The sequence below is a fragment of the Odontesthes bonariensis genome, chromosome 11, assembly GCF_027942865.1.
Source record: "Odontesthes bonariensis isolate fOdoBon6 chromosome 11, fOdoBon6.hap1, whole genome shotgun sequence".
Taxonomy (NCBI): domain Eukaryota; kingdom Metazoa; phylum Chordata; class Actinopteri; order Atheriniformes; family Atherinopsidae; genus Odontesthes; species Odontesthes bonariensis.
Window position 1 is genome coordinate 10,017,665 of NC_134516.1, and position 11,656 is coordinate 10,029,320.

The window sequence follows — 11,656 nt, forward strand, 5'->3', positions numbered from 1 at the left end:
CATGAGCTCCATGGAAGCCAAGACAGGGAACAGCAGCATCCTTAGGTGGAGTGCCTTCCATTTGCTGTAAAGGCAACAAACCCCCTAGAACAGAGCAAGCAACAGTATGAAGTTGTTTGGCAATGAGAAGTCGGTGGAGCAGGGGAGGTGGTGGGTGCAAGCAGAGAGCAAAAAAAAAAAAGCAGTGACAGCAAATCAAGTTTAAATGAAGCGCCCCAAATGCCAGCATCCAATTGCGAGCAGCAGCTGATTACCCATTGAGCGCAGCTGGCCATAAGGGTTGGGTCGGCGTCAGCCAATAGGCAAAGGGCGCGTTGACTACGTGGTCTGCCAGAACTAACGCGGTGCTCCATTTCTTCCTTTCTCTACAAATCTGCTAACTTCATTATTTTTTTTACTAATACTGGCACTCAACAGCTCCTGTAGATCCACACTGCTAACACAAATTCAAGGTGACTAATCAAATTAATTTTTTTGAAAATAGCTCAGTCACATATCGCACAACAGACAGGTCGCCTGCTTGCTGAACAGCAACTGATATAGTAGCCATTTTAAGAACTGAAGAAAACTTCTTTTAAAAAAAATAAAATAAATTATAGCATTTGCCCACGGGCTCCAAACCCAGAACCGATTCGCATAAATAACCTAAAAAAAAATCTATCATCTACCGTTGCATCAAATTGTATTACAGGGCTAAGAGATGGATTGGGCTGATTTTTACTGAGTCTGAACTTCACTGAGGAAGCTGACATTTCTGTTTTTCATAGACTCCATGAGAGAACTACCTTAACTCAGGTCGCATTCAAGACAAAAAGTTGTGAAACACAAATGCAAAGCTTTTATTCAAGACCTCCCTCCCTCCAAAAATGCAGTTTATTTTACATGTTGATGGTTATACAGTACCAGTCAAAACCTGCCCCTTTAAAATGGTACTGTATAAACTTCAAATTGGATGAAAAAGTCTTCCGCTCTTCAGGTGACGTTAGCTATGTCTCCTCCCCAGCTGAATAGGAAACTTCACACAGAGCTGAGCTCAGTTTATTCTCTGGCAGGCTGTAGTCGGGTGTTCTGCGACAGTCCATCAAGCAGTGCTGCGGCTCTCAGGCGTCAGGTTGATCAGAGAGTTGCTGGCCTGAGCCAGCTCTGTGATGGAGACTCTGCCTCTCTGTTTGATGAACTGAGCCACCGAGTCCAGCTCTTCTGGGGTGATGGAGATAAACTTGCCTCTGTCGTCAATCACACCTGCAGCCAAACACAGAAGTTAGATTGAACACTGTTACTCCATAAAATGTATATCTTCACTATCAGAGTAGAAATTAGGTTAGAATTACAAGTTCAGTTTTACACTTGGTACCAACATCAAACCAGTGACAATCTTAGAATAAGAACACAACTGAAAATGTCTATTTTGTACCAACAAAACGGTGGAACCCCGACAAGTATAGTGGGCTTTTAATTTTCTCACAACATCCCACATCCTTGACGTCTTCGTCTTGTGAGGGGTCAACAGAAGTGGCAATGAATTGGATAGGTGGTTGGGGTTGGTGCATAACTACATGTGAAGGTAGACCTGAGACACAGGACCGTGGATGTTTGCACTGTGGATCTGTTTCTGGTTTCAAAGTGGCTGCACATCTGATAGGTGTCAGTGTGTGCTGGAGCACCATCAAAGTGTGTTCTCAACTACTTGTATCACCACAAGTCAAATAGGGAACGTGAGCTGGGTTTAGACCGCCGTGAGACAGGTTAGTTTTACCCTACTGATGATGTGTTGTTGCAATAGTTATATTGTTGCTTTGATTTCACATTATGCCACCTGTTGACTGTAACCATCTGGTCATTAAATTTGTAATCCACTTTTTTTTTTTCCCCACAGATATGCTTTACAGTCTTCACAGCACCACTCAGCTCAGGTCTCGTATAACAGCCTCTCTTTGAGTCTTTGGGATTTTTTTAAGACTTTTTTTTTTTTTTTTAAATCTAATTTTGCAACAACTTCTTCACTTGTAATTGTTCTTCACTCCCCCCTTTTCATATATCTGTATACTTCTTTTCACCTCTTTTTTTATTTAACCAGAGTGGCTTATAAAGGTATCCACCCCCTTGACATTTGTCCTATTTTGTTGCCTTACAACCTGGAATTTAAATGGATATTGGGGTTGTGGGGGGAGGGTTATAACTTTACTCAACACGCCAACAGCGTGAATGCAAAATATTATATAAAATATTTCTTATTCTGTCAAGCAAACAAAAAAATAACACAAAAACAGAAAACTTGAGCATGCATAAGTATTCACATCCCCAAAACCCAATACTTTGTGGAGCCACCTTCTGCAGTAATTACAGTTTCAAGTATCTTAGGGCAGGGAAGTCCACGTCCGGTCCTCGAGGGACGCTGTCCCGCAGGTTTTAGATGTTTATACTCATGTTGTCTTTCTCTCACTGCCTCCACAATGCTAAAGCTTCTGTACAGCGGCTCTGTTCCAGCTGGCTTTGAAAGCTTGTGTTTCAACCCGACGGACTGCAGCGCATTTCGAAACATCGCAGGAGCTGCTAGGCACTCCTGAGAAACAGCTCCGCCAACCATTTATTTTTTTATTAGAGCTCATGTTCCATCTTTGCTCCGAGTGCTTTCATCCATACAAGCCCACTAACCTGTGAGGGTGCCTTCAGCTAACAGGTCCTGCAGTCTGGCAATAGCATCCTGAGTCCTCATCCCAAAATGAGATCCCAAGTCCTCGAGAAGAACCACCTTACAAGTCTGCAAACAGGAGGTTCTTTTAATTCGATGTTCAGACATTAACATATTTTCACTTTCTCTGTCCGCACAGGTTGGAGTGGGTAAAGTTGGTCAGCCTTACCTCAATGTACTGTATGAAATCTTGCAGCAGGTTCCGTGACTGAGAGCAAAGAACACAAATGTTATACATTATAAATATTAGATTATCCCATTATTAATCAATAATGTTCAAGAATGCAGACAATAGGAAGCCAAAAAGGTGCTGATAGTGATCTTGCCTGGTCCTCTGAGAGCTGCTCCTCCTCTCCCTGGTCCTCTATGACAAAAGAGGCTTTGAGTTTTAAGTACTCTTCTTCTTCTCGTCGTTCTTGCACCTCTTTAGCTCGCCGCTCCTCCTCCTCCTGATTAAACAGCAGCACAGAGTCTCAGGATCTCCTTTTCTCTTTGGAGAAAAAAAAAGAAAATGCAGCGGAGTGCGTGTGACACCTGTTTCTTTTCCAGCAGTCGTTCTTTCTCGTCCTCCTGCCGTCTCTCCTGTTCTCGAAGGTCCTGCATCCTCTTCCTCTCCTCTCTCTCCTCCAACTCTGCCTGTAGACAATATAGGACACATTAAACAGTGTCTATTTGCAACGTTTTCCGTTAAAGTGACAAGTGACAGACAATGACTGTGTTATCCTAAAATGTAAGAGATTCAGTAAGACCTTGATTCATTTTTTTTCTTTGTTTTTTCAGCATAGCTGCTGTGCAGTATAACGTGTTCACCTCTCTCTGGGCTTTCCTAGCCTGTTTCTCCTCCAATTTCTTCTGCTTCTTGGCTCCAACTTTTGCAGTTGGCTGGAAGTTCTGCTGCTCCATCTCCCCCTCCTCCTCCTCCTCCTCCTCAACAAGCTCCTCCTCTGAAATCCACAGGATATTTGTAACATTATCTGGTCACATATTGCACATATTCACAAGATTCCTCTGTTGCATCTTTAAGTCGGTGAGAGTCAGGTGGCTGGATAGTGTAAATGTTTTATGTTGTGTGATTGTAGCAACTTTCTCAATTCATGCAGATGGAAATTCAAAACTAAAAAGGACGTCACAAGTTGTATGAGATCCTCAGATGTCGTATGTTAAAACAACCCGATGGCGTTTTTCTTGCACCAGTTAAATTCAATCAAACATACAGCTGAACTGTTCAACCTAGAAATTAATTCATATTGAACTCTTGTTGGGGTTTTTTTGTGAGTTGCAAAAGGGAAAACATCTGCATGTTTGCTATAAATGTTCCTTTTGTAAAAATAGAAAAAAAGCACCTCCATGTCGCCCTTCAAATACATTTAAAGAATTTAAAAATATCCCACGATGATTCAAATTCATTTAGAATCTGGTTATTACTAGTGAAAGAAACTGGGAATGAAGCCCCATCTAAACTTTGTCCCTCATAAATTGTGCATGTGGATCACATCTTTCATGGGTGAAAACACCTCTCTCCAGTGGATAAATCTATGTCTGAAAAACAACACTTATAGAAAAAGACGACCTAACCAGATGATCATGACAGAAAATCTGAATGCTCAGCAAATTTTTCAGTAATGAAGACATCTAAGCCCTCAGTATCAACAGCAAATTAACAAAATGTATAGGTGCTGCTGTTCACCATGATCTTCTCTTTGTGGTCGTCTGTTAGCCATCACAGCAGCAAGGTTCCTCCTCCTGCGTGGCATTCCAGCTCCCCGCTCTTCTGCGGCCCGCAGAGGGGGCCCCGCAGCCCGGGCAACATCCCTCAGTTGCTCCTGGTCAGCTAGGCAAACAAAATATCATACAACTGCTGAGAAACTGCATATTAAATATGTTCAAATTAAAATTATTTGAAAATAAACGGTAAACAGAAAACATTCATATCATCAGTAACACCCTTAGTAAATATTACACAATTGGGTTGTGAAAGTGGTGCACCTTTGTCCTTTTTATGTCCAGCCATGGCTATAAAACAGAACATCTGTTCTGTTACATAATACTGCCAACAATCGAATTCTAAATGGAATTTAATCACAAAAATATTTTGCGTTGAAATGGCCCACAGCAGCATCCGTAGTTTCGGACAAATTGACAGCTGAGAGCTGACGTAGTCTGACATCGAGTATTTAATAAAGTTTAGCTGGGAAGCAAAAACTATCACAATATACAATACATATATCTCAATAACAGACTAAACATTAACCAAAAGAACATCTTGTTGAAAATGTTAATGTACAACAGGAGAAATATGACGTGAAAGGTCCAGTTTGACCAACATGCTAACAGTTAACATTAGCTCACTAATGTCCGCTTTTGTGCTTCTCACCATCCTGTGTTTTCCGCTGCACCTTCACCGCGAACAAAATCAGGATAATGAGAACAGCCGCAGCTATCACATACAACACGATATCCATAGTTTCCTCCACGTGTAGTTAAATTAATCTCCCGTTGTCTCTATCGCTTTTCTGTTCATTACTACTACAGAGCAAGCTACGACTTCTTTTTCTTTTATTTGAACGGTGCTTCGCAACCAGCGCATTTGGCACAATACCGCCACCTTCTGACCTGGAGTGCCTAGCATATCTAGCCCAATGAACCGAAATAACTTCTAATTCTCAACCCACCGGACGAGTTTTACAAGAGATTTTAATAATCATTTCCTACACGCCAGACGTCCTTAATTGTTCATTCTGAGGTTTCTTCTCTCCGTTCGTCCTCAGTTAGACAAATGACACTGACATGAGTATTTGGAAGTTATGCCAATATTCTAAGTGTACTACAAGAGTTTAAGTGTGTGTGTGTGTGTGTGTGTGTGTGTGTGTGTGTGTGTGTGTGTGTGTGTGTGTGTGTGTGTGTGTGTGTGTGCGTGTGAGTGTGTTAGGGAATGGTGCTAACACCACACCACCGTGCAGCCCTTCCAAACCGTGGACAATGGCAAATAGCATCCCCTGTCTTTAATCAACTTGTGTTTTTCAATGATGTTTTGACTTTTTAACAAATGTCAGGCTACAATTGTTTCGGTGTCCCATTCTCTTTATCGGTCTTTAAAGCTTCTCCCGAGATTATTATCTTAACATCTGATTTGCTTAATTAAATGTGTAAATCCACACCGTCTCTGTGTAGTTTTGAAGTATTTTTCTATTCTATTCTAATCCCTGCTTTGATACTTTCTAATTTCCCCACAAACCTAAGTGAAATGGTTCACACACACACAGACAATTTAGAGACACCAATTAACCTAACATGCATGTATTTGGACAGTGGGAGGAAGCCAGAGTACACAGAGAGAACCCACGCACACACAGGGAGAACATGCAAACTCCACACAGAAAGGCCCCAGCTTTTCTGTGCACCATTGGTTCAACTCTAGAGCTATAGAACCAGTAGCATGTCATAGCTAGACACAAAATGCATAAACCCCATGTTCTTCAGCATTTTCTCCACATTACCTCTCCTTAAGTTCATTTCTGATGAGGCTTCAGCCAACAGTAGATGGATCAGCTTGAAGATCCAGATGCATCTCTCAGGTCAGGTCTTTGCTGGATTTCTTCCTCTTTCTTAAAGACATAACTTTCAGATACTGTTAATCTGTAGATAGTTTTTTAGGCCTGACACTTTTTGCCCTCCACTTGTCAAGTTTCCTCAAATGTTTTAAGGACACACTGCACACCATGCTGAGATATACCAAATGTTCAACTCGTAGCCTTTTAGGAAACACCTTGTCTATTCTATGTCTGTCAAACTGTGTTATATTTGGCATTTTTCATAGATGCAACTAAAGAAATGGGAACAAATTATGTGTCTTTGTGACATGTTTCATTTCATGACAGGAGAGAGCTCACAGCTGGTTATCTACACATGGTATAGGAGCAGTTTTACCTGTCTCCCTGTGGTCGTGAGAGCACCCTGGATGCCTAGATTATTATTTATCAACCTAGCAAGTAGCTCTGCCACAAGCTTGAATAACAGCGAGGAGAGGGGACACACCTACCTAACAAATCTGCACATTTAGAGAAAGATGGGAAGGTTACTGAAATCATTTCCAACTTGATGTGGATTTTGTGCTGAAGAGAAGTGGAAAAAACTTACAGCTCCTGGTATTCGGAGGCAGTCTCCCATCCCAGTACTAACCAGGGACAACTCTGCTTAGCTTCTGAGATCAGACAAGATCAGATGTGTTCGGGCCCCCCCCCCCCAAGTCCCTGTTGAAAAAAACTGATCAAAAAGAAGGACGCCCCCTGGTGTTCACTGGCCTGAACTTTTATTTACAGAAATGTCATGCATGCATGAGGGCTGGATGATTGAAATCCACTTGGCTGCTGAATGTTGTTTGCATTATTTGCATAGTTTGAGTTTATGTAGACTGATGAGATTATGTTGTTACTATGTTAATGTTATGTTTTTATGTTTTCCCATGCAAATTAGGTGTTACATCATTAATTATGTGCTAATTTGCACACATTTCAGATGTAGAAATCTGAAAATGTGATAAAGTTAGGTTTAAGATTGTTGCTATAAAAAATATTGTTTGAAAGGAACAAGCCAGGGAGGTTTCATGTAGATATTTGATACTTAGATTTTCTGTCCTATTTACCTGTAATACCTTGCCTATGTTATTAGGCCTATCGGCCTATGTTATTGTGGTAATTAGGAAGGCTAAAACCCATTTATGAGCAGATTTGAGTTCAGCAACCTTGGATACCCCTTCAAATGTTGTTTAGCCCATTTTCTGAAATCCTGCTATTGGGGAAAAGTGAAAACTTGCAGTAACATCTTCTTTCAGCAACAGAGATATGCAAACACCAGCCAATAAGTGTACAAACAATGAATTTTATTAATGGCAGTAACAGGTTGCATAGAGTCAGATAAAGCACCAGGGGCCTCATGTACAAAGACTTGCGTGGATTTCCTACTGGAACATGGCGTACGCTCAAACCCAAATGACCTCCAAGGTCGGATGTACGAATCTGTGCGCACGCATCAATCCAAGCACATTTCGTTTGTACATCCCAATCAACGTGGAATTGAGCGCACATGTCGGAGCACCCGACTCCTCCCTGTCCACGCCCCTACTTAAATACTCAAATCATATTTAAATGAGCCCTGCACCTGCGATTCCCCTCTGTGTACGGTCAGAAAATAAAGAAAAAAGACGGGAAAAAAGAAGAACATCACGGAAAGCGAGATGTCGGTGCTACTTTCTGAAGTGGAGGCCCGACAAAATGTGTTCTTTGGCACGCTGTCCTCCGGCATAAGCAGCAAACGCAAGAGGAGTGGGTGGGAGAGCCTGAGGCTGTCAATGCTGGGGGGTCTGAGAAGCCTCACAAGCAGAGGTGAAGAAGAAGTGGTCCTGGACTAAGAGCATCATGTCGTCCTTGTTGTAGGCCAGCACTGCACCTGCCAAGGCACTCATGGACGCCCCATACTTGGAATGGCTCTGTTTGATCACAGCAGGATCCCAGCGGTGCTGCCGGTGGCACACAGCACCCTTCTGCACCCAGTGTCTGAACAGAGTCTCCAGGAAGGATGAACGGCTGTCACTGAAATGATATCAAGATTTTATACAGCATGTGTTCCTTGTAAAAAGATGTGATTTAATGTTAACTGTTTCATCTATCAGTTGAATTGTTGATTTCATTATCAGTTATTTGAAATCATTCTTAAACTTACCGACAACAGTTGTTGTCTGCATATATGACCTTTGGTGCAGGAGCGTTTTTTTTTTTAAATCTTTTTTTGGGCTTTTTATGCCTTTAATGATAGGACAGTTGGAAAGAGACAGGAAGCAGGGGGCAGAGAGAGGGGGGAGACATGCAGCAAAGGGCCGCTCGATGCGGGACTCGTCCCCGTTCGTTCAGAACACTGGTGACATGCTGCATGGTGCCCTGGCCATCACCATATATCTTCTTGAGGACCTAAAAAGCAGAACATTCACATTACAGTGTTTCTTAACAATTTGTCCAGTCTTTCCTACATCATGTGTGAGAATTACAAAGTATTCTCACTCAACACTCAGAATCCAGATCAAAGTGATATCTTATACAAACCTTTTTTGTACCATGAATGCAGAGGATTTCTCCAGTCACATTTTCCCTCCAGATTTCTTGGCAGCAGCCTCTGCAGTCCAGGGTCTACTGCTCTGCTGGGGGCCTCTGTCACAGTCTTAGCTGCATCTGAATACAGCAGCTTGGCCTCTCCCTGCCTATACAAAGGAATGTGTGGATACAGGTGCTGCTTCAGGCGGGAGTTCAACTGATGGCTGAAGGTGAAGCTTCTACCACACACATCACATTCATTCTCCTTTGGTGCATGAAGCTTCTTGTGCCTATAGTCAGGTTAGATCTCTCAGTGAAAGTCCTGTTGCACACATTGCACTTGTGGCCCTTCTTCTCCATGTTTGACCTTTACAACATAAACAAATATCAATTCATTCAGTTTTCCATTTGTTTATTTTATTTTATTCATCTATTATTTTGTATATCTTTCGATTTTTTTTCTCCCATCTATTGTTTTTCACTTGTAAACCTTTGTTATTCAGGTCACAAATTAACGAAGCATTGTATAAACCAAGGATAGATGTATTGTTGATACATTGTTTGCTTCACAATAAAAATATTTGAAACACCCCTTTGGGCCATTTTGAGTACTGTGTGATGCCTTTTGGGCTCACCAATGCCCCTGCAGTCTTCCAGGCGTTAATAAATGACGTACTACGAGATTTCTTGAACGGATTTGTCTTTGTGTATCTGGATGATATCCTGATCTTTTCCTGATTCCTAGAGGAGCACCAGGAGCATGTGTGGGCCATTCTCCAGTGTCTTCTGGAAAACAAACTCTATGCTAAGGCCGCTAAGTGCGAATTTCATGCCAAGAAGGTCAGTTTTCTGGGGTTTATTATTGAGGAGGGACAGATCAGGACCGCCCCAGAGAAAGTGGAAGCAGTGACTAAGTGGCCCATTCCTGGCAACCGTAAGGAGCTGCAAAGATTTATTAGCTTTGCCAACTTCTATAGAAGGTTCATTAGGAACTTTAGCACTGTGATTGCTCCTCTCACCCGCCTAACCTCTTCTGCAGTGCCATTCCAGTGGTCCCCGGGGGCTGATGCTGCTTTTCTTCGTCTCAAGAGACTCTTCACCACAACAACCGGTCCTTGTTCACCCTGATTCATCCCTGCCATTCGTTGTGGAGGTGGATGCTTCGGAGGCAGGAGTGGGAGCCGTCCTCTCTCAGCGCTGCGGTGCTGGGAACACGCTCCACCCCTGCGCATTCTTCTCTAAACAGCTGTCACCGGCAGAACGGAACTATGATGTTGGTGACAGGGAGTTGCTGGCGGTGAAGATGGCCTTGGAGGAGTGGCGACATCGGCTGGACGGTGCTGAACAGCCATTTGTGCTATGGACTGACCACAAGAATCTAGCATATATCCAGTCAGCCAAGAGATTAAATCCCCGACAAGCGAGGTGGGCCCTTTTCTTCAGCAGATTCAACTTTACCCTTACCTATCGCCCTGGTTCACGCAACGTAAAACCTGATACAGGGTCTCGCCAGTTCAGCCAGGAGGAGGTCCCTGTCAAATCTAATACTATTCTCCCTTCCTCCTGCATTGTGTCACGCCATGGGACTCATGTTTTAAGTTTTATGTTTTAGGCGTTCAGTTCATGTCCAGTACTGTAACACCATTCAAAGGATATCTGTTGGAACAGGGAAACACGAGTTAATGGCCACAATAATGTCACATATATATAAAGAGAGTAAAGTGAGGAAAGGTGTGTCAGATGAGGCCCCCCAGCAGTCTAGGCCTATAGCAGCTTAACTATGGGATGTTTCAGGATCACCTGAGCCATCCCTAACTATAAGCTTTATAAAAAAGGAAAGTTTTAAGCCTAATCTTAAAAGTGGAAAGGGTGTCTGCTTCCCGGACATTTACTGGCAGCTTATTCCACAAGAGAGGGGCCTGATAACTGAAGGCTCTGCCTCCCATTCTACTTTTAGAAACTCTGGGAACCTCAAGTAAACCTGCAGTTTGGGAATGAAGTGCTCTGTTAGGAAAATATCTAACAATGAGATCTTTAAGATATGATGGAGCTTTGTCATTTAGAGCTTTATATGTGAGGAGAAGAATCTTAAATTCTATTCTGAATTTAACAGGGAGCCAATGAAGAGAAGCTAAAACTGGAGAAATATGATCTCTCCTGTTAGTTCTCATCAGAACTCTGGCTGCAGCATTTTGGATCAGCTGAAGGCTTTTCAGAGAATATGTGGGACAGCCCAATAATAAAGAATTACAGTAGTCCAATCTTGAAGTAACAAATGCATGAATTAGTTTTTCTGCATCACTCTGAGACAAGATGTTCCTGATTTTAACAATATTACGAAGATGAAAGAAGGCAGTCCTAGAAACCTGTTTTATATGCGAGTCAAATGATAAATTCTGGTCAAAAATAACTCCAAGGTTCCTCACTGTAGAACTAGAAGCCAAGGAAATACCATCTAGAGTAACTATATAGCTAGACAATTTCTCCCTGAAGCGCTCAGGTCCAAAGATAACGACTTCAGTTTTGTCTGAATTTAGCAGCAGACAGTTCTGAGTCATCCAGGTCTTTATGTCTTTAAGACATGCTTGTAGTCTGACCAACCTATTGGGTTCATCTGGTTTTATAGATAAGTACAGCTGAGTATCATCAGCATAGCAATGGAAATTTATGCCATGCTGTCTAATAATGTTACCTAATGGAAGCATGTATGAAGTGAAAAGAATCGGTCCAAGCACAGAACCCTGGGGAACTCCATGACTTACTCTGGTGTGTGAGGAAGATTCTTCATTTACAAGAACAAACTGAAATCTATCAGATAAATATGACTTAAACCAGCCTAATGGGGTTCCTTTAATCCCAATAACATGTTCAAGTCTCTGTG

The 11,656-nt window shown here is 42.3% G+C and overlaps 1 protein-coding gene across 1 annotated transcript; it reads right to left on the reverse strand.

Moving 5' to 3' along the window:
- Positions 1-813: 813 nt before the first annotated feature.
- On the reverse strand, positions 814-5,269 carry ddrgk1 (DDRGK domain containing 1). The gene is made up of 8 exons (XM_075477469.1): positions 5,067-5,269; positions 4,380-4,523; positions 3,503-3,636; positions 3,227-3,328; positions 3,019-3,141; positions 2,862-2,900; positions 2,656-2,761; positions 814-1,242 (listed from the first exon to the last, which is right to left on the reverse strand). Exons 1-8 carry the CDS (start codon positions 5,152-5,154, stop codon positions 1,082-1,084), a joined length of 897 nt encoding a protein of 298 aa, XP_075333584.1. The 5' UTR covers positions 5,155-5,269; the 3' UTR covers positions 814-1,081.
- Between the last annotated feature and the right edge of the window lie 6,387 nt (positions 5,270-11,656).

Excerpts from the sequence above, each read along its gene's own strand:
- ddrgk1 (XM_075477469.1), bottom strand. The coding sequence starts at position 5,154 with ATGGATATCGTGTTGTATGTGATAGCTGCGGCTGTTCTCATTATCCTG. Across the intron at positions 4,524-5,066 it reads GCAGCGGAAAACACAGGATG|CTGACCAGGAGCAACTGAGG; the intron begins GTGAGAAGCACA and ends TTGTTTGCCTAG. Across the intron at positions 1,243-2,655 it reads AGCTGAAGGCACCCTCACAG|GTGTGATTGACGACAGAGGC; the intron begins GTTAGTGGGCTT and ends GTTTGGCTGCAG.